The 23,408-nt window shown below is 40.1% G+C and overlaps 1 protein-coding gene across 8 annotated transcripts in view; it reads left to right on the top strand.

The window, feature by feature from the left end:
- The window catches only part of RBMS3 (RNA binding motif single stranded interacting protein 3), a 989,419-nt gene that overhangs the window by 876,833 nt on the left and 89,178 nt on the right, over positions 1 to 23,408 (top strand). For all 8 annotated transcript variants that reach the window (XM_075921983.2, XM_075921984.2, XM_075921980.2 and 5 more), the window contains 2 exons: positions 2,590 to 2,696; positions 14,948 to 14,994. In XM_075921983.2, coding sequence (XP_075778098.1) covers positions 2,590 to 2,696; positions 14,948 to 14,994 — 154 coding nt within the window. The remainder of the gene's footprint in view (positions 1 to 2,589; positions 2,697 to 14,947; positions 14,995 to 23,408) is intronic.

Below are 23,408 nucleotides of genomic sequence, written 5' to 3'. Positions count from 1 at the left end.
ACTAGACTTGATGACCTCTTGACGTCCCTTCCAGTTCTGTGAGTCTATGATCAATGCTTGGAATGTGTTTGCCTAAGTTAGCCTCTTTGTCATACCTCCCTCTAATTTGCTAAAGAGGATTTAACCTTCATAGTTAGATTTCTGTTTGAGGATCATGCTCCGCCTGTCCCTGTGTCCCTCTAGTCAAGTCTGTGCATTTCTTTTTCTAGACAAGGATGGGGTTGTTTTGAAATATCACTCAGTGATCTGTGCCACTCCCATCTAAGCCAGCTTTTGGCAGGTCCATACTATCAAACAACAGGTTGTAAAACAGCATCCATGTTATCTGGAAATCCAGAAATTGCAACAGCTTCCCCATTTGTGGTTTGCTAGTATACAGAAAAGGAGCTGTAATCTCCCACCTTTTTATCCCAAGTTATAATGGGCATGTGCTGATGCCACATGTGTAGGTAGCACGTTATTATGGTGTATGTATGTACACAACACATGAATTTGATGTGTTTTTTTTCTAGTGATACAGATCTTAAAATGCTTTTGTAGCTTCAGAAGTGATTCCAATAGATCTTTCTCCAATGCTATCTTAGCATTCTCCTCTCCGTTACACCAGAGCATATTATGAGGGACTGCCCTGAAATTGTTGGAGATAGATCAGTGTAAGTGAGGGGTAATCAGGCCGTTGGAAGCTAGCCATCAGCAGGGAGAATCCCCACAGCCACCTTGAGGCTTTTAAACTTTCATTATTTTAAATTTAAAATGGCTGGCTGAGCATTGCCTGTACTGAAACCTGATACAATAATAGGAGTCAGAGGTGCGAAAAGGCTTCTTAGGTCATCCAGTCCATCTTCCTGCCAATACTAAGATTGTTTCCTGCAGTTCAATTTCTAGTCATCCTGGAAATTACTGCCCCAGTGCAATAGGCACTTGAAAGAAAATAAAAGCAATTCAAGCTTCAGATGTAGCCAGACGGATCCTATTCCATTGAAACAGCACACTTCTGATGGGGCAGCGTATGCGTATCCTGTTGCTTTGTTACAGTTTAAAAATGAGGACAGTTTGAACTGGTGATTTATATGTGTGAGCTATTTTGATCTACCTTTTACTAAGCGAGGAGCGGAGGAGCTGTTCAAGTATTATAGGAATTTCCTTGAAACTTAAAATAAATAATATTTTTACAAAACAAATTGGTTAATCTCTCCTCCCTCGTGTGTGTGTGTGTGTGTGTGTGTGTGTGTGTGTGTGTGTGTGTGTGTGTGTGTGTGTGTGTGTGTGTGTGTGTTTAAATCCTATACGAGTGTCTATTTTTATGGGCTTTCCACCCTATCAGGATCAGGAAATATTGGAAGCCTTGCAAGAAGCTCATTTCTCATCAGTTTTATATTCCAAATTCGAGGACCCAAATGATCAGACAGTTCCTAGAAGATTCAGATGAGAAGTATCTTTTGAGGTTTGGCACAAATATTGATGTGTGTATCAGTTTGCATGGATGATCATTTCTGGGCAGAGAGAGAGAGAGGAGAAGCAGCCTAATAGTTGCACTACTAAAATGATTAAGGTTTGAGCCTCTTAACAGAAAGGAGAAAGAGAAGGGCTAAATTCCAGACAGAAAATGGGTTTGTGGCATTGGCTGAATAATGTTGAAAAGCCTATATCTAAAGCTGGATAGTTGCAAGATGATACCAAGACACTAAGTTCCCTTCCAGGTGTACCTATGTTGTGCGTGTTAATTCTTCACAGGAGATTCTATTAGGAGTTTCAGTTTCTGGTCTGTAGCTTTTTGAGCAGTCATAGTTCAGGAGTCCACTTGACTTGCTGATTGTTGTATTCTCGGGCTATGTCTAAACCTTTTTCGAAAAACTGCTTAAACCGTTCTTTAGGAAGAGCATTTTTTTTTCGAAAAAGGGTTGGGGGTTTTTTCCGGAAAAAAAAACCACATTCAGACTACTTTCATTTTTGAAGGATCCTCTTTTGAAAAGTCTTTGTAGTTTAGACGTAGCCTTCAGAGAACAGATCTCAGTCAGGGAGGTAAGGAGGCATGCCAGCTGCCACCCCTCTTAAACTGGAAGGACTTAATAGGAAAACAAAGGTAACTGGATTGTGTTTAGCAAAAGTCATCTTTTATTGTCTTTGTTTTATTTATGCAGATTTTTAAGGCGTGGATGCTGAAAAATGCAGAAATCATGAAAACACATATTTCCAAAAAAGATTCTTGCAGAGTTTCTATAATAAAAACAGAGAGATGTTTTAATAAAACCGTGTTTATCCTCACACAAATGCTGGTCATGAATACGTGTCTAACATATCTGGAATAAATGCCTGACTCTACTATTCCACTATAGCAACTCAACATTCTGTGTAGGCTGATTATTTTCTCAACAATATTGTTATAGTCTTTTAAGGTCTGCCAGTATTTTTTTTAAGCTTAGTTAGTAAGAACAGCTGCCAGTGGAGCCAAGGCTAAAAGAGGAAAAAATATCTGCAGAAGGCAAGATTTTACTTCAAAAGATCCATATACAAAGCATTACTGTTGCTAGTATAATCACTTTTTTGGGGAGGTTGCTAATATAGACTGTGTTTTCTTGTCTTTTGCAGCCCCCACTGAGCCTTTGCTGTGCAAATTTGCTGATGGAGGGCAAAAGAAGCGACAGAATCAAAGCAAATACACACAGAATGGAAGGCCGTGGCCAAGAGATGGAGAGGTGAGTGATGCTCAAGAGTCATCATTCAGCTGTTGGGGAGGAGACACCTTCAGGATCTAAGGGTCTGGCTTAAAATGAGGTTCCATGCACAACAAAATGTTATCAAAGAGGGAAACAGAGTGAGTGTTTTATGTTAACATGTCAAGTTGCAGAATGGAGAGGTGTAATTGACCTCAGTGTTGCCATGCAGTTTGCTTTCTGTTCCTAGGTTTGAAGTCAGTGGATATTTACAGATGCACCAACAGTAGTGGCTAGCACTGTACAACTGAAGTTAGCAATGCAATGACAACTTCTTACATTATGATATATATTTAAAAAATAACACCCAGTGGCAGAGTTGTTACCAGTCTTCATGGTGCTTTTTTTAAAGTCAGGCATGGATGGAGTATTGCTTATACAAATTAAAAAAATACACTTTCATTCAAATCATATCCAGTGAAAGAAGGTTCCAATCATTCATAGCAGATCTGAGTTTGGGACCTTTGTTCAATTGTAAGGAATAGTAAGGAAAATTACTAGTTTCCATTATAACAGTGGCTTCCCTGTAAATGTTCAATAAACTGGAACTCCTTTTCCATGTACATATACCAAAGAAAGTATAGGTATGTACCAAGTAAGAATGGCATTTGTTTGATCCTTCAAGTGTTTGTTTATTCCTCTTGAATGTTATGAGATGAAGCCATTTGAAACACTGAAGTAAATTTGGTTGTAGAACAATCTTAGGTATTGGTATGGCTACTAGAGTGAAGTTCTTGTCGTATTTCCATGCCTAAAATCTTTCTTTTCTGTATTATAGGGATACTAAAAAGTTTTACTCCATGCTGAGATGTGGCATACATGAGTTCAAGCCTTTTTAGAGGTTCACATTTTAAATTTACAAAAAAGAGAGAGAGAGAGACAGAAAGAGAGAGATAGGCCATTTGTAACTTCCAAAGGTGATTTCAGATAGGTTGTTGAGTTCTAGCCAGACTGCAGCTTGAATTGGTTAGTTGATACTTTGATACTTTGGTTAGTTGATTAGTTGATACTTTGCAGACCACTAGTCCAGAAGTTCAGACCATGAAGCACCATAAGTGAGCTCCTAAAACAAACAAACAAAAAAAGGCTTATTGAAAGCATATGAGTTGCTCACTTTTGCAGGACAGTTACTGGATATTGATCCAACAAAAATTCCTCCAAAGTATTTTTAGCTTCCAGGGTTAGAGCACCAGCCTGGCAGGCACATTGACATGACAGACTGAAATAGCCTGAAAAGGAACATTATAGTCTGTTATGCCACTGATCCAATAAACTGAGATGTCTCCTTTGGAGACTTTATGGTTTATTGTGTTGAGAAGCTACAGAATACAGTGTACCCACCTAGGTTTTGACCATCCCTTAAAAGTCTCTAAAGACTGGTTTATATGATAGACATTATTTCTATTAGACTAGTGTTTCTCAAAGTTTAAGAAGGTTGAAAATGGGCCACTCCACTCGGTTTATTTAAAGGCTTTGTAGCCACGGAGCCTCATGGCTCCCATTGGCTCCAATTTGCTTCCCACAACTCTCCATGGCTAGAAACTGCAAATGGGAGCCGTGGAGCTTCAGGACTATGAAGTCTTTAGATAAACAAAATGGAGTGGCCCGTTAGCAGCTTTCTCAAAATAGCCACTTTGAGAAATATTGAGATAAATCATTTGTATTTTAAACAGCCTTCATCCTTATTTGTGCAATAGATGCCATTTCAACTTATCGTGTCAACTTTGCTACGCTTCCGTGAGCTCCAGACAATAAGCAGCAAGAGAAAATAAAGTGAAAATTAACTTGCTGCCATTATTCCTACTTCAGCTAAGTGGATGATACATCTGCATGTGCGGGAATAGTTAGAAACAATGGGGCAAGTTAAGGGAAATGTTATATAAATAGGATTTACGTAATATGTTAATCATCTTTAGCTTCAAAAAAATATTCAAAGACAATAGTTTTTACTACTATTCTCCAGTACAACTTTCAAAATACAAAGTTAGGATTATTCAAAATATATATTTGAAACAAACCTGGAAAGACGACAAAGAAATGAAGACAAGAATATTTCCAGATAGACATGTCCTCTGAAAATGTTAATGACTTTTGGTAACAGTTTAATATCTTTTTTGGGAGCTGCCAGCTGAAGTAACTGAGACAATAATGCTTTTAATCTTTTAGTGGAAGTCAGCCATTTATTATATATCTTTGACGTATTCATACATTTTCCACAGCTGCTAAGGAAAATCCTTTTGTGCAGTTAATGTGATTGTTTGAAATGTAATGGAATTTTTCTAACTCTTTAAACTGTGCCTGCAAGCAAGACGCATTGGTCAATTGTTTTACATGCTATGGGCCTCAAATTGAATATCTTTTGGAATCGAATTTGTTACAACTATCATTTGTTTAAGCAAAAGGGGCAGGGAATAGTAAGGAATAATTATCCAGGGAACCGGTGTCCTACTTTGGATGAGGGGTGGGATATTAAAATCTCTCCCGCACTTCTGCTTTTCTTGGTTGCACTAAAGAACCAAAGTAGTGAAATATCATCCCAGAGATACTCACTTGATATTTCCAACCTGGCCACATCTTGTGAGATTTGACTTCCAGCCCACAATATATTTGGCTACAATTCAAATAAATGTTTGAAAGCTTGGTGCTTATGTGAACTGCATCTCTGAAATTTCTGAGGGCTGATTATCATTAACACTGAATGCAGATGAGGGATATTGTTTAGGAGAGCAGACTCCAGAGAAATGATACCAGCACTTTTGTCAGAGGCCTCAACTTTGAGTATGCAAAGTTAGAAACAGACAGCTGTGCACAATACTTTGATGTCGGGAAAAAATGCAGGAGATTTAGTTAAGAAGAAGAAATCACTGCATTGTTATCTCTCTGTCCATTCTGGGCTCAGATCTGTAGCTTTCTTTTATGGAAAAGGAGGAGGTAATTCAGGACTTCCCTGTGCCCCACTGATCCCAGCTGCACTTTCAGCTCCTGGTGGCCATTGAATTGCACCATATAGTTAGACCTTCTCTAGTCTCAGTTTGTTCTCCGAGCCCTGGCAGACTCCTGTGAGCTGGCAGACTGCTCCTGGGGAGCGGTAGAGGGCTGGCTGCCAGTGGCTTGCTGGCTCATGTTTTGGGGCCACTGGGTCAGGGGCAGTGACTGCTGGCTCTGGGCTGGCAGGCATGAAGCTGGCACAGGCACTGTGGACGGAGTCAACCCCTTTAAGGGCTCTGGGGAGGGAGGAGCAAGAGGAGTGTTCTTGGTTGAAGCTGGAGTGGCCACCAGGCACCCTGGGAAGGCTGGAGGCCCCCTATTTCGATAAAGTGTCTACACAGCACTTATTTCGAAATAGCTATTTAATGTTATTCCTCGTGGAATGAGGTTTACCAAATTCGAAATAAGCGCTCTGCTATTACAAATTAATTTCAAAATAGCGGTTTGGCTGTATAGATGCTGGTAAAGTTATTTTGAAATAACAGCTGTTATTTCGAAAAAACTTTGCTGTGTAGACATACCCTAAGTGTGTAGGAATGATGCATTTTATTTCCAGACAATTCTTATTTAAAAAATTCTCCTCTGTGGGAGATAATTTCCAGACCTGACTAGACACATAATGCTATACACATATGCAGCCCATCTGCTCAAAAGACATTTCTTATATTTTAGAGAGCATGTGTGTTAGGCATTAGGACTATTTTGTATGCATTTTTCAGTAAGAGTAATAAAAAGAGAAATTGTAGCTCTAAGGAGAGGACATGGAATGCACAGCATCAGCAGGCAAGGGGAAAACATATATCTGACTTAATGAGTTAAAATCTACATAGTCGTGTTTTAAATCTTCCAGAGGAACACAAGAGGCAGGCATCAGAGGTGATGATTTTGTAAATGATTTGGGTGCCCATTTAGTGTTACTGGGAGTTGTGATCCTAGTCCACATAAGTCCTTTCGAAAATCTCACCACATATGAATTCACTGCCATTGGATTCAGGTCTATAAAAACCTTTAAGACGGATTTCAAATAAATAGATTTTTTTGGATAAAAGGAGAACTGACCTAAAACTTTCTTCAAAATTCAAATCAAAAGTTTGTTCAGTCTTGTTGTTTGGGCCTCAGATTGCCTTCCTATAGAAAAAGCCATGGGTGTCTCTCGTGGGGGCAGGAAAACTCTGCACGGGTCTCCCCTTGTGGGGTTTCTCCTAAATTCTTTTACTAGGGAAGAGTTTGCCCCATTCAAAAAAAGTGAGAGGTCTAGCCCTCAAGTCCTGCAAATTTCTTAAAAACCCCTTGGATCTCAGACAAGCAGCCTGAGACATAGGGCATTTCACAAGGAGTAACGGTAGTTCGAACTAGGAAGCCTAGTTCGAACTACCTAGTTCGTGCCCCGTGTAGCCACGCTGCATGGGGTTCGAACCAGCGGGGTTTTAAAAAAGGCGGCTCCCCGCTTATGCAAATGAAGCCCGGGGAAATTCAAATCCTGGGCTTCATTTGCAAGTGCGGTATGCCTACATTATCCCGCTAGTTCGAACTAGCGGGGTAGTGTAGACATACCCTCTGAGAGGTATGACATGATCCTTATTTTTCATTTGTGTTGATCTCTGCATTTTCTGATGCTGGCTAAATGCAAAAGAAAGTGCCAAATACCACAAGACAAGCTATTTAGCTTTCTATTTAGATTTGCAGTCTTGTTTTTGAAGGCCCAGTAAAGTTTCAGATTGTTCAGCTAGGATTCTCCAGTGAACTTCTGAGCCCTATGAAATTCACTTTTCCTCTTCTGCTAATTTGATTTTAAAATAAGATATTTTCACCTCTGGCATATGCCAACAAGTTCTTCACGATATTTGAAGCCGCACAGGGAGCACACGTGTATTAAAATGAGTGTCTCCAGCATGCATCACTGGGAAATGTCCTGTTTCTTTTGTATACCACTGTATATTTAAAACTTATCACATCTACACTTTATTTTTATTTTATTTTTAAACCATTTCTTTTCTGAATTTGGGAGTATTTCTAAGAATGTGAAACTTTTCAGACAAAACTGCTTTAAATAATCCAAAGAAGGAACACTGCCAAGTTAACTTCCCTGCCAAATAAGCTTATTTTATTAAAATAGTATTTTAAACAAATCTCATTTGAATTGTTGGTCCTCCTCCCCACCACACATACCCACACACACACACACACACACACCCTCTTTTCCTTCTTGAAAAGAGTTTTCCGTTAGAGAATTTGCAGTCAAGTCAAGAAGAATCCTTGTGGCTTTTAGGCCTGCCAGATATCAAGAGCAGGTACAAAAACACTCTAGGAAAAATATGACAATTGTAGTAGCAGAAATGTATTTACTAAACTGTATTTAAAAAAGGCCCAGCCAGGCCCCCACAAATGCAGATCACATCCTTCTTGTGAAGAAACTGGTGGACCGGGTTCTGAGTGGAGAAAAGAACGTTCTAGAAGAGGGAGGTACTCTCAGTGAACTGGTTCCTCAAATATTCCCCACAGAAATTAAAACAACCCCGGCTGTACTATTTTTCCACAGACCTAACTCTGCAGTATGGATTCCCACTTTAAGATGTGGGATACCAAGAGTTGTGGCTCTCAGCTTTTCAAGACCACTGTGTCCTTTTCAGGGGTCTGATTTGTCTCGCCTATCCCCAAGGTTCACCTCACTTAAAAACTATTTGCTTGCAAAATTAAGGATGTTAAATTTAGTTTAATCAACTAGTCGATGGATTTTCCATGTAGTGGTCGATTAGTAGATAAGCAGGGAGCCACAGTGGGGTTAGCTCCCAACCAGGGAGTTAATCCCACTGTGGCTATGCCTTTTAAATGGATTAAGAGCCTGGTGTGCAGCAGTGGGGATCCTGTACAAGCTGGGAATCAGCTGTCTTGGCTTGCACTGTGTCCCTCCTGCTGCACTTTAGCCTTTTAAAGGGTTGAAGAGTCCGTTAGCTCTTAATCCATTTTAAAAGCACAGGCACGACTGGGACTAGGCGTGAGCCAGGAATCAGCTGATTCCCAGCTTGTGCTTGGTCCCCACTGCTCTCCTGCTCCCCATGGATACGGTGCTGTGGGCAACTGGCTTTTAAGCAAGGGGGTGATAGAGGCAGGAAGGCGGGGGGGAGCCACTAGTCAACTAGTTCCTCAAATATCTTATAAGCTTTTGCTTATTGGATAGTCGACTAGTCTCTTACATCCCTATACAAAATCATACATAAAAATACAACAGTGTCACAGCACGCTAGGACTGAAAACTTGCTGATTTTCTCATTTTTACCATATAATTATTAAATCAATCGGTTGGAATATAAGTATTGTCCTTACCCTTCAGTGCATACTATACAGAGCAGTATAAACAAGTCATTGTCTGTATGAAATTTTAGTTTGTATTAACTTCACTAGTGTTTTTTATGTAGCCTGTTCCAAAAATAGGCAAATGTCTAGATGAATTGATGTACCCCCTGGAAGACCTCTGATTACCTCCAGGATTACCTGTACCTTTGGTTGAGAATCACTGGCCCAGAGTAGCTGCCCTTTTGAGAACCCAGTGGGCCAATGCCAATGGCAGAGAGATGGTGTCAAGGGAAGTGAAGAATCCAGATCTGGTGAGGCACAGGGCATCTGGGTATTTATAAAATATACAGAGAGAGTATGAGGAAGCACTCTCCACCCAAAGTTTGTTTGCATATAAAACATATAGATGTCACTATAGATTTGCACATGCAGAGTTAGATGGGGGTAGTCACTTTGTAACTGATGGCATCTCCTGGCATCAGTAATTAGAAAATTACATTATCAAAATATTGAAAATGTCATTCTTTTGAAAACCTCCAAAATTTTTCAAATACCTATTTTCTTGCATGCCTTTGAAACTTCACATTACAGTGTACTTAAAATGAGAGTGAAGACAATGAAAATTAGAGTGAATATTTTATTGATTAATATCCATGGGTCAAAACTAGTTAGTTTTCATACAGCCGGATGTTCATTATGCCAGGGGTTTAACAAACAGTCACTTTTTTAAATTTTTCAAATTCTCCTGTGACAGCTAAGCATGTGGTAGAAAGAATATTTATTTGGGGACTACCTCAGTATCAACCACACACACACAAAAATAAAGATGAACTAATGATTTAATAAATGATTTATGCTCTTTTAGCTTTGCTACAATATGTACAGCAGACCTAAAAGGTTTTAATGTTATTGCTATTTATTTGTAGTGTGGTAGCACCAAGAACAATTACTCAGTGTTCCAGCATACTACTGTGTAAATATAAAAGAAAAGCCCAAAGAACTTGAAATCCAAAAGAGACAAGATGTGACAAAGTGGGTGAGACAGACAATAAATGGGCAAGAGGAGAACAGAATAACAATCACAACAGGATGTTTTAGTCGTCTACACAATTAGTCATCTGCAAAATTACTACATGTAGTGAACTATTAGCTTGTTTTTATTATTTTCCCCTGATTTTTACATTGTAAATGTTAAGACTTGTGTCCTCTGTTTCAATGGAGATCTTCACTGGAAGAACTAGCAATGTGGGTTGGGAACTCTCTTAGGCCTGAAGTGAAAAGGAGGGGTTGTTGAATCTTTAACAAAATAGCCTTTCTTCCAACTGCTCCTGAGGCGTTTGAATTCAAAAGCTGTTAAGGAAAACAGACAGACAGACATTTGAACAGTCTTAAAAAATCTCTTTCCCATGAGTGAATCTGCTTTCACTTCTATGGAGTTTGATATCCTAAGCCTGCTAATTCTCTAATCATCCAAGAAGTTGTTTGTTTGTTATTATTAACAATCATAATAGCCAATGCTACCCTTTGATTTTAATTTAATTTTTGACCTGGTTAGGTATTGAAATTCTGGGATGCCCCAAAATACAGTCACCAAGAAGATCAAAAACCAGGAAAGCCTGGTCCCACCATCAGGCCTCTCTGGTTTGGAAAATCTGAGATTCAAATCTTCAATAACCAAAAAAAGCCCAGCTGACAAATAACTGTCTGGGTTTCAGCTAGTATTTCATCATCAGTGCCACTGCTAATAGACTGAAAGAGACACTTTCCCCTGTAACAGTAATGGATGAAAAAAACTTGGAAGGCAGTTTTCACTACATCACACAGGTGAGGAACAGGAAAATATTGAGGCATGAATTATTTGGCCTTTAGCTCTTTGTTCTCGAGAACATCCTTCCAGTAATGTGCTTCAGCATTAGATAGAAGTCTCATGCTATCGCTTATATAATTCATTTGGTGTTCTCAAAATTCTGCTGATTGTATTATGGAGAAAAAACGATGGATAGTTTTCACAGAGGCTGAAGTTACTCATCAGTTTCTAGCCCTGATGAGTCATGAAACTAGACAGTAAACCTGTCACTGGTGCAGGATAAATATTGGCTTCTCTTGGGCCTCAGGCCAGTGCAATTTTATAGGGAAGAATTACACAATTTGCAGGGAAAGAAGTAAACAATTCCCCATTTTGCAGCTCTTTGAAATGGCAGCTCGTTGTAAGTGTTAGGAGGCGTGGAACGTTAGAAATAGTGTGCTAGGTGTATTGCTATGCAAAATATGTCACTGCAACATGTATTTGTCTTGTCTCTCTCATACAAAGCTTTCACGTAGCGGCAAATGTAATAGTAAAATGTATCATCATTTACAAATTTTGGGTCTCATTCTGATGCACAAATATGCCCTGTACTATTCAGCTTGGAGAATCAGATTCTGGCTTTTTACATTTTTGCTTTTCCAACCAGATAATGTTTACAATATTCTTTATCTATAATGCACGTAAAAGCTAGGAATATTGTAGTGTTAACTTATATGCAAGGGAGTGTCTCTGTGTGGTGGGATGGGTGGATGTTTGTACCTAGAGATCAATCCATAGTTATACCTGTTTGCATAAACTGAACATCTAGCTCATAAAAATGTGTATAAATATCCATGGGGAAAATACCTGTAACCAATGTTCCCTTTAATCCTTTGCATCCATGTGTGGAAATTTTTTAATGTACACCAAGGCATGTGTAAATGTGCAGCAGCAGTAGAAACAAAAATCCTAGCTTTGGGCACTCTGCTAATCAGCTGAGTGGCATTTGAATATCTCCTCTGATCTACCACACATGCACATAGCTCACAGGGTGCACTGCCTGTAGCTATAAAATACATGTGCTTTTTTGCCTCTCAGGTGCACTCTGTGTACCAGTCCATCCCAACTGAGATGCTTTCTAACATCAGTAACTTCTGAGACTGTGCCATATATACGTAGGAGAAAATGTGCCATACATACATAGAAGAAAACTTTTATTTACTCATGTTTGTGTTTTCGCCGTTCCACTTTTCCCTTACTGGAATTTTATTTCCAAATTGCTACTGATCCAGGGCATTGGAGGCACAGAATTAATTTCTGATCCAGAGATAGTTTTAAGGTGCATATCTCATGACCATCAAATTCAACAACCAGTGCCTTATCATTTTAGATCCCTCCTTTGTAGCATTTGTTTGCAGCCTTGACCAAGGATGGTGTGGAATATTAAAAGTTTTTAAATAGAATGATTTATAGAAAACCTCCTAAGTTATTTTTAGAGATTGTAAAACTTTGTTAGAACTAGTTTTTCTGTCCCTCCAAGACTTGTACATGCTAATTAAGTTGTTTTTATTAGTAAAGGGATATTTAAAACAGTGCCAATAACAAATCTAAAACCTATAAAAAAAAGTATTTACAGTGTATCATAGGCAAAATACATTTGGTATACAAGTTCCTGTGAAAACTTTCACGTCCGGGTAATGACTATCCCAAACTATAACCAGAACAGAGAAAGGCATAGTATGGTGTAACCTTTGAGGAATGGAGAAGAAATGAGTGAGTTAAGCGTACTATACTAAAAGTGTGGCAAAACATCTCTTATGCCTTTACTGCCATATATTTTCTTTAGATTTACATATTTAGGGATTCCAAATAAGTATTTTTTTTATATTCAAGACAGACAGATGAACACGTTTGTGGGTGTGTATGTTCACAATGTTCTAGTAGGGTTTCTAGGTGTCCGGTATTGACTCGGACAGTCCAGTATTTTCGCCTCCTGTCCATTAAAAAAAATGCAGAAAATACCGGACACCTACAATGTCTAGTATTTTCTGGGGGGGAGTTTCCCTGCCAGGAGGCGAAAATACCAGACACCTGGCAACCCTACAACACACTCAGCAATAGGACCCGGCCCCCGGTCCTATACCAGGCCCGCGGACTCCCGCCCCTGGACACTCTGCTTACCTGGTTCCACAGGGAAGCTCCCTTCTGGCTTGACTAAGAAAACAAGATGGCCACCAGCAAAAAGCCAATAGACCTGAGCAAGGGGAAGCAAGGCTTTCCCTGGATCTTAGTGCTCAACCTCTCCTCTTCCTATTCCTATTCTGACTCAGCACACACTTAAAGGGGTCATGCTGTTTTAATGCTGTTTTATTTATGTATTTATTTATTTATTTGCTTAATAACTCTTGGGGTCCTTTTTTTTTTCCTCAACAACTTTGGTCTCGCCCTCTTTTTTCCCCCTCAACGGAATTTTTCCCCAGTGTTTTTTTTTGGGGGGGGGGCGGCGGGGGAGAATGTTCGGTATTTTTGGTTAAACCATCTGGCAACCCTATGTTCTAGGCTATTTCCATTGTTTAGACTGAATTTTTCAGTGGTAGGACTCAACCAAACTATGGTTCATTTTTAAATTAAGTTTGAAGGTATTCTTTAACCATTTTTTGCTATGACTCAAGTGAGAAAAATAAACATCACATGTATTTAAAAATTCTAGCCATATATTCATGGAATTGGTCTTCTAGGACAGCTCCCACATATCTTTGTAAATATCTCAATAAAACAGCAACATTTTCAACAAACAGAACAAAACAAAACCTTGCCCCAACATCACAGTCCGATTATAACTCTGGATGCCATCTTAGCACAATTGTGTGATGCTCAGAATTCAAAGCTGTTGTTTTAAAATAAATGCTTTTCTGCTTCTGAAAACACAGCCGGTAACATTGTAGACTGATGTGTACCATCCCCCTTCCCTATCCCTGTGGAGAGCCATGTGGGATGGGGCAGGAGCTCAGATAGTAACAGGGATTTCTACTTGTAATAGTAAGACCTGGCTATGCCATTTGCCCTATTAACAATGTAGAATCTGGAATTCTTTGAAAAAAGATCTGCTGGGCAGCTGAATGTGAGGAACATCTCCCCCCTCTCCTTTATCATCTTCCTCTCCTATGATAGAGCAGTCTCACGTCTCTGGGCAGGACTTTAAAACACAAACTTTTTTAAAACGAATGTCCTCTGTTTAAAGAAAAATCTAAGTGAACATAACGGTCATAAAAGGTATGGAGGTTTTTTAGCCCTGGAGAGTTAAATTGGCATCGCGGGACCGTAAGGAGATTGTGTTTTCTAAACTATCTTGCGAGTCTGCCTCAACCCTGACAAAAAATATCACCTGGAGGAGTGGGGGGAGGGGATAGTTCATTGTCCATCTCTATCCCAACCCTGGTTTTCTGCTGAGCCTGCCAACATGTTTGCTATTGGTAATGTGGACAGTTCTTAACTAGCAGCTGCTTTGACATTGCCAGTTAGTTCCACACAGATCACCATCTGATACTGTAGTAATGAGCGTCTGGATTTGTCCCAGTGATCGACAGTGGAAAGGCAGCCATTAACACATTCTTTATATAACCAGTTACCTAAAAATATTTTAAAATTGCTTTATAAAGAGATCAGCACATTTTTATGTGACTTTGCTTTTCTGTTTGACTGTGAGTCAATATTATTTGTCTCAGGCAATAAACTACAACTGCTGCTGACTGTACAGAGAAATCATACAGTGATCTGATTTTAGAAGGTGTAGTCTTTGAAAGAAAATGTAGTTTTTTTCTAAACTTAATTCTTTCATACCCAGTCTGAGTCTGTTTGGAGTAACTCCATTGATCAAAGTTTGGCTATTGATTTATACTGGTGTAATTAAGAACATGATTTGGCCTAGAATAGTTAGGGAGAGAATAGCAAAAATAGTAGCCCAATCAATGGATTAGGGATATCTCTAGCAAGGAAGGTAACAGGAATTTCCAAACCACTTCGAGATATTTTAGCTTCTTTTGTGGACCCAAGTCAATGTACATCAAAACTGAATGCACATTAAATGGAATTGTAAGAGAGTGTTTAATGTCATTTTGACTACAGCTAGAGTAAAAATCTGTTTTTCCCCCCTAACTATGTGCAGGCTGGCATGGCTTTGACCTATGATCCAACAGCTGCTATACAGAATGGGTAAGTAACATGTGCTTTTCAATTCCTTTTTAAAATTATTTGCAGGACTCTCTTTCCAGTTTTTTCTTCCTGCAATGAAACTCATTCAAAAGCAAATTCATTTAATAATTCTTTTATAAACTATGTCAAGGTGCATTGGCAAGTATGTTTTCATTTTTCTTTTTTATTCTCGGTTGTAATATCTATTTGAACAAGAAGCTTCTTTTCCTAATAATTTCCATCTCCATTTGGCAAACACTGATTTTTTTCCCCTATATTGACTTCATTTTAGTTAAAGTTAAGTGTTGAGGGTGCCCACATGGTTTGAGATAATAAGATTGTTACTTAATTTGTGTCCCTTCTGCTAACTGGATGGCTCTTGCAGCATTGCCTAAAACAAAGACTAAAGACAACGCCTTTGATTAGCTTTCGAGCAAAAGAGATTTGGCCTAGGCTTACAAATATGCTCACAACTTCCGAGACAAATAATTGTAGGTGCAATTCTTCATATGTGCCTGCACATTTCAGTCATTAACTAACCACCTGACTACACCTGCAATTATTTGCTGGGCTTAAATTTTCTAGCTACATGATGATGGTTTTAAAATAGGATGTGTTTGGGATGTGAAGTACTTCACTGTTTGTGTTTAACTAAAGAGATGTTGACAGTAATATTAGCATTCTGCATTATCATCAATTAAAAATGTGGGAGACTTATCCATCGTTAGACCTCACTAAATTCCCATATGTGCACTTTAGTGACTAGCATCTTATACTTGCTGTTCATAAAGGGGAAAATATATGAAACTTTAGAAATTCTTGTTTTGTGTTTCAGTTTCTTAGAGCATAGTTTAAATGTTAAAAAAAGAAGGTTCCAAGTATTCAAGTATTTACAAACAAATGAATGATAATAATTAGAATAAGAGAAGATTAGGCTTGGAAGAAACCTCACAAGGTCACCTAGTCCAACCCCCTGCTCAAAGCAGGAGCAATCTCAACTAAATCATCCCAGCCTGGGCTTCGTCACGTTTTCTTTTTTGACAAAGATTTCATTTTTTACAAGGTTGAACAAAGATTTCGGACTTAAAAAACCTCCAGAGATGGAATTTCCAGCACCTCCCTTGGTAACCTGTTCCAGTGCATCATCCCACCCTCTTAGTGAAATAGTTGCAGCTGACCAGTTCTAGTTCCTCATATTTTCCTTCTTCCCGTTTTAAAAAATGGGTGCTACATTTACTTTTTTTCCATCAACTGGGACCTCTCCTGATCACCATGAGTTTTCAAAGATAATGACCAATGGTTCTACCATCACATCAGCCAACACTCTCAACACCCTTGGATGCATTATGTCTAGCTCTATGAACTTGTGCATGCCCAGTTTTTCTTAATAGCCCTCCTTAACCTATTCTTTCATCTCTGAGGGCTGCTCACCTCCTTCCCATACTGTGCTACCTAGTGCAGCAGTCTAGGACCTTGTCTGTGAAGACTAATGAAAAAAATATTGTGTACTTCAGCTTTTTCCACATTAACTGTCACTAGCTGCATTCCCTGTTCATTACGGATCCCACAGTTTCTCTGGCCGCCTTGTTGCTAACGTATCTGTGGAAATCCTTTCTGTTACCCATCACATCCCTTGCTAGCTGTGACTCCAATTGCACTTTGGCCTTCCTGATTATACCCTGGCACACTCAAGCATTATTTTATACTTCTCCCTAGCTAGTCATGTGTTCAAGTTTCCACTTCTTGTAAGCTTCCTTTCTGTATTTAAGCTCGGCAAAGATTTTTCTGCTAAGCCAAGCTCATTGCCTGCCATATTTGCTGTTCTGAACATTGTTGTTTATCTCTGTGCCCTCAGTATGGCTTCTTTAAATTACAGCCTGCTCCCCTCAACTCCTTTCCCCCTCTTATTAGTCTCCCAGAGGATCCTGCCAATCAGTTCTCTGAGGGAGGCAAAGTCTGCTTTTCTGAATCTGAGAGTCCACATTCTGTTGCTCTCCTTTCTTCCTTTTGTCAGCATCCTGAACTCGATCATCTCATGGTCACTACTGCCCAGGTTCCCATCTACTTCTACTTCTCCTACCATTTCTTCCCTGTTTGTTAGTGACAAATTAAGAGGAGCACGACTCCTAGCTGATTCCTCCAGGACTTGCACAGGAAAGTTTTCCCCAACACCCTTCAAAAACTTCCTGGATTGTCTGTGTGCTGCTGTATTGCTTCCCTAGCAGATGTCAGGGTGATTGATGTTCCCTATGAGAACCAGGACCTATGATCTGGAAACTTCTGTTAGTTGCCTAAAGAAAGCCTTGCCTACCTCATCCTTATGGTCTGGTGGTCTGCAGCAGATGCCTGCCATGACATCACTCTTCTTGCTCTTGCCTACAGTCTTAACTTCCAATCTTAACCCAAAGATTCTCAACAGGCTTTTCTCCAGCTTCATACTGGAGCTCTGAACAACAATACTGCTATCTTACGTACAGTGCAACTCATCCACCTTTTCTTCCTTGCCTCTCTTTCCTGAACGGTTTATACCCATCATAGTTCTTTGACTATGCCAATACTTCAAATTCTTCCTGTTTGTTTCCCTGCTTTGTGTGTTTGTCTACAGGAATCTAAAATAATAAGTCAATTGCCCGACTTTCTCAGTATGAAGCAGGAGAATTCCCCTCTTGCACTTTCCTCCTTGTATTTTCTCCTTGTAACCCATTTCCTCACTTACCTCAGGGCTTAGATCACCATCGCCCAGTAAAGAGAGGAGCCAACAGCCTCCACAGATCCCTGGGCAAGGTCGGGGTGAGGAGCCAGCTCCACATTCCACAAAAAGGTGGGGCTGGGAGCAGCCAGCCCTCCACACCATCCAGAGTGTGGCATGTCCCACTACTCTAGCCCTCAGAGCCGCAGGGAGTATGCAGCATGACCCTCTGGTACTGTTTTAAAGGCCTCAGGGATCCAGCTGCCACTGCTGTCACATTGGTAGCAGTGGCAGCTGGGAGCCCCAAGTCCATTTGAATCACCAGTCCACAGCGCAACTGCCCTCTTTGCCCATGTGCCGTTAATGGGCCTTCCAGCGAATCTAGTTAAAAGGCCTCCTCACCAGGCTAGCAAGCCTGCCTGTGAAGATGTTCTTCCATTTCTTCATTAGGAGGATCCCATCTCTTCCTAGAAATTCTTCTTCTTGGAACAAAGAATCCTTCTTCCCATAGTCAAAGAATCTAAATACCTCTCTCCGACATGACCTGTGCAACCATGCATTTACCTCCACAATTCAGTGGTCCCTACCATGGCCTATTCCTTCAACAGGGAGGATGGACAAGAACACAACCTGTACCTCAAACACTATTATCCTTCTTCCCAGAGCTAAGTAGCCTGCCTTGACTTGCTCATGATCATTTTTGGCAGTATCATTGGACCCCACTTGGAGAAGTAGGAAGGAGTAGCATTCTGATAGCTTGATCAGTCACAGCAGATAGCCAGTCACATCCTGAATTCTAGATCCAGGCAAGCACCACACTTCTCCAGTTCCCCGGTTGGGACAGAAGATGGATGACTTCAGCCCCCTTAGGAGGGAGTCCCTGACCACTCATCTCCTTCTCTTAGGATTGATGGTCAGGGACTCCCACCCCTAGGACAGTGCAGCCCATGCCTTTCTGACTTCTATCCAGAGAGTCTTCATTTTATCTAATGCAATGCAGGGTAAATACTCAGGTGTCTAGACCTTTAACCTGCTTTTTCAACATGGAGATCTGGTTGCACTTTGTACAGACAAAGTTACTTCTATTCTCTGGGAGAAAGACAAACATAGCACAACCTTTGCAGGTCACAACAGTTGATTGATCACTATCCATATTATCTTCCTTCTAAGAGCCTTTTCAGATGTTGTATGTACTGCTCATAGAAGCCTCAAAGCCAAAAAAAAAAATCTATGTGGGAACAACCCCTTTCCCCCCCGATCCCCACACCCCAGTGAACTCCCAGGCAAACTCCCTCTGTTTTTCTGTCCTGTGCCATTCACTCAGCAACACTTTTCAACCTCACTCTACTTTACATCCCTCTGAGGCAGATTTTCATTTTAGGGATGAAGACGATAAAGCGGAGCAAGAAAAAATGACTTACCCAAGACCCTCAAGGGAGGTTTATCAGAATCCTGATTTGCACTTTGACGTTCCTAGTTCTGGTCCTCGGTGGAAATCTCTTTCCTTCTTGACCAAATCCCTTTCTTTCCTGAATTGTTCTCTGTGGTATTGTGCACTTTTCAGCTGGTTGCATAGCGTTGGATATGTTTGAAATAAAATAATCAACGTTCATAACTCAGCAGTGGTATCATCAAAACATTTGGGTTCTATTTAAAAATTATCCCTATGTATCAGTGCCATGAGTGTACTAGCAATTAAAATTTCAATGACCCAGAGTGACTAACATCCTTTTATATTTAATATGATGATTTGTAAAATTCAGTCATTTTACAGTGAAAGTTATTTCAAATTCACACATTATTTGTGTCACGGTGTACCCAATACCATTCAGGAGATGATTTTAGTTTTTTGTTTTTCTGGAAGGAAAAAGGTTTTCTGCAATACAGTGTCTTGTGAAGAATTGCAGTTCTGCAGTTTTTAAAACATATTTATTTGAAAAATATAAAATAAACAACAATGTAAGGCTATTTTTTCATATATTAACAATTGATTCCTGCTCTTGATCTTTCTTTTTTTTCTAGAGGGTCATTAGATTTTCAGTTTAATTAACACAAAAAGGTCTCATTCCAAATGCTCACATGCAGGCTTCCTGACAGGGTTGGGAGGGAGATAACTGCTCCAAGCCCTTTTAAATCACAGCTGGAGCCTCAAATGGTGTGCTCCACGAGATGCTGAAGGGCTGTCAGGGAGAAGTTAGCCCTAGTCCTAGTCCCTCCACCTGAGGCCCTGCCCCTTCCAGGAACATGGAGCCAGGTTCTCCCCCACAATTTTGCCCAGGAGTCCAGCAATTCTGTCAGCCTTCCTTCTCACATTGCAATATTCTGATTGAGTGAAGTGTCATCAGAAGCACTTACTAACAAGTAGAAAACCACAGCTAACTCAAAAGGTATGTCTAGAGTACATGGCTCCGTCGACGAAGCCATGTAAACTAGTTTACCTGGCATAGGCAAAGAAGCAGGGATTTAAATAATCCCTGCTTTATTAAAATAAACATGGCCGCCGCGCTGTGCTGACGATCAGCTGATCCAGCACAGCGCGGCAGTCTAGACGCAGATCTGTTGGCTAGGGAAGCCTTTGCCGACCGATCCCTTATGCCTCGTGAAACGAGGTTTACAGGATCAGTCAGCAAAGGCTTCCCCAGATGACAGATCTGCGTCTAGACTGCCACGCTGTGCTGGATCAGCTGATCGTCGGCCCAGCATGGTGGCCATGTTTATTTTAATGAAGCGTGGATTATTTAAATCCCTGATTCTTTGCCTATGCCGGGTAAATTAGTTTACCGAGTGAATAGTATAGTATATAGTAGGCATTCCATCTTTGGGTACTAGGCACATCATAAAATAAGAGGTCACTGATGTCATCTTAATAACATCATTACCCCATTCAGTGATTTGTTTTTAGCCCAGCCCACAATTCATTCATTACTCTCTATACATCATATGAACTCAGTTCTGTATTATTTTTCACATGCATATTTGTGTATTTTGTTGTAGTGCTGCCATGTGTAAGTGCCATAAAAATTAGCAGATGGGATGGTAGCACCTTGATGTTCAGCTGGTAAAGTGAACAATATGTTCAGGTGTGATGGACTTTATCACACACTGTATGTTAGCACAATTTTTCAGGTAGCCAGTATTCCTATGGCATAATTCTTTAACAATAATGGGAAATGAGCATCAAGTTGAAAATACACTCCAGTACTTGCAAATGCGAGACTTTATACTTATGTTTGTAGCAAGGTTATACAGGCCTATTTATGTTACCCAGGTTGACAAGCATTGGAGCTCTGCCCAAAGCTGGCAAAATCCATCAGACTTCTTGAGAGGTATGGCTTTATTAACTCCACCTGCCTTACAACAGAGGTGGACTAGCCTTCAAAGCCAAGACAACAAAAGCATGAAGACAGAGGAGGGACAGCAAAGCTCAAGGAGGGAGCATAGGATGAGATTTGAGTTACTAATAAAGCTAACCCCAAGAAGCTTGGCTGTACCTGTTAGTAAGTCTGAGAATCCTGCATAAAGCTGCTGAACTGCTGCTGATTAATTTTGGCAGGTGCAATTTACTAATTCCACACAGGCGATGAGGAAGATTGGAGTGACTGTCTAGAGAGAGGTGGCTAGGACAGAGGTGGCCCTGGAAAGCTCATAGAGGAGCTAGAATGCGTGGAAAGAAGTGACTTTTGGACACTAACTCAGGGGCTGTGTATTCTCCTGCTGACAGAAGTGGGATTCAGTCCAGTCACCATTGTAACACAGCGGGCCCCCTGTCTGTCCCTTAGCTGTAGCTCCTTCCCCCTCCCTTAGCTGTAGTCTGAATAAGTTCCCGTTAGGCTATGGCTACACAATAGGGTTTTTCCGGGATACAAGAGAAATGCATCTGCTCTGCCTCATCCAGGGAATACATCTGCTCTTTTCTTTTTTGTGTGTGGAAGAGCTGACATGCTCTTTTGGAAGCCCTGTCTTCCTCCTTCCACGAGGGAGAAAGGCTCTTCCAAAAGAAGAGACTTTTCCAAAATTTGGCCCAGTGTATACGGGCCAACTATCGGAAAAAGGTACGCAAATTGCAGAGCGCAATTTGTGTACCTTTTTCCAATAGATCAGTGTAGGCTAGACATAGCCTTATATAGAATAAAAGTGACTAAGAGAAGAAATGTGGTTAAGCTAGTTCTTGTTTTGCTGAAGTAGTAGAAAAGTCCCAATAAAATTAGATAATTGCTTACGAATCTGCAACTGCTCTAATACATTGATTATATCAATGCTTATGAATATGTAACTTGTCAATGTATGCACGAAGAGCGTGAATGATAATAACCAGTCCCTGAGCAAAACCTATGAACTGGGTATTTATGGAAAGGCCAAAAGAGCTTGTAAACAAGTATAAGACTATAAAAGCTCATCGCGGTCACAAAAGCATGTTTGAAGATCGATGTAAGCAAAGCAGAAGCTTGGGATCAAACCGGAAGAAGTAGAGCGCTCCTGTAGATCTGGCCAGCCTCCAAGGAGCTGTCACCTAGCCAGCAGTCTAGCCACCTGCGAAATCGAAAGTAATCTATGTCGTGCTTGCAGCGTGTCTCTAACCTATCAGCATGAATGCAGTGTGTGTGTGTGAGTACCATCTTACCATTAAGAATCTGTACTAATAAACAAAGCTCAGTGCTGCTCGAGTTCACCCTGTGTCCGAGTTTATTCCTTGGCTGGCCCAAGCAGGCTAACAACCATATGATACTGTAAGGTTAATTACTGTATAATTGTATATTTTCTTTTAAAGTCCATATCAGAAGTAAAAAAAGAGAAGTTGTCATTAAAAGGAATGTTTCCTCCAAAAAGTAAATAGCTCATTCTCTTTTGAGACTATTAAGTTATATGAATTGATTCTCAATTCCATTGCACTTTTTAATGCAGATGGAAACTCCATTAAAATCTATGAAATTACACCGGCATAATACTAGTGTAATGAAGTGAAGACTCAGGCCCTTAGTGTACTATAGCAATGCAATATGAACGTCTAAAGTACTAGTAACAGCACACTGTGGTACTCTATTCCCCTATTGATGTCTGTGTGTCTTATGATCAGGCTTTCTTGAATTGCATTCCTAAAGGCACTTCGATTTTATTTCAGGGAGCAGTAGGCAGTGCTATCTTATCAGTTTTAAAATTCATTATATTTCTCTTACCTGTGTAAATGCATTTTTAAAATAGAATACAATTCTTCTCTTTGCATTATAAACATACTCACTTAAAATGTTGCTGAGGTTTTATTCCTATTTTGAGTGTAAGATTGCTACATGCTGTATCAGTTTAATACTGATATCTATAGAAATAGACAATGGATTCGCAGGGCAATGGGCTTGATGCTCAGATAGGTATTTTCCATATCTGACAGCTGATTCTGTGGCTTAATGCAGTAGAAAATTGCTGCTGTGCTAATGCTTGGTAATACTCTTACATTATAGTAGCCCCAGGATGCTATTCATGAATCTGACTTCTTTCAGTCCTGCCTGTGGACAGGAGGCATGAGCAAAGGGCATTTATTTCTGTGCAAATAAGATCTTACCATTTGCATGTTCTATGTAAAAGGTTGCACATTCTCTCATAGGAGAGTAACCATATTGACATTTTTGGCAATGACATAAATAAAAGAGCATAAGAAAGACCATATTGGGTCAGACTAACGGTCCATCTACCCCAGTGTTCTATCTTCTGACAGTGGCCAATACTAGATGCCTCAGATAACAGAATAGGTAAT

The sequence above is a fragment of the Pelodiscus sinensis genome, chromosome 2 (genome assembly GCF_052426305.1).
Source record: "Pelodiscus sinensis isolate ZL-2025 chromosome 2, ASM5242630v1, whole genome shotgun sequence".
In the NCBI taxonomy this organism is placed as follows: Eukaryota; Metazoa; Chordata; order Testudines; family Trionychidae; genus Pelodiscus; species Pelodiscus sinensis.
Note: the sequence above shows the minus strand (reverse complement) of the source record. Positions and strands in the feature narration are given on the sequence as shown.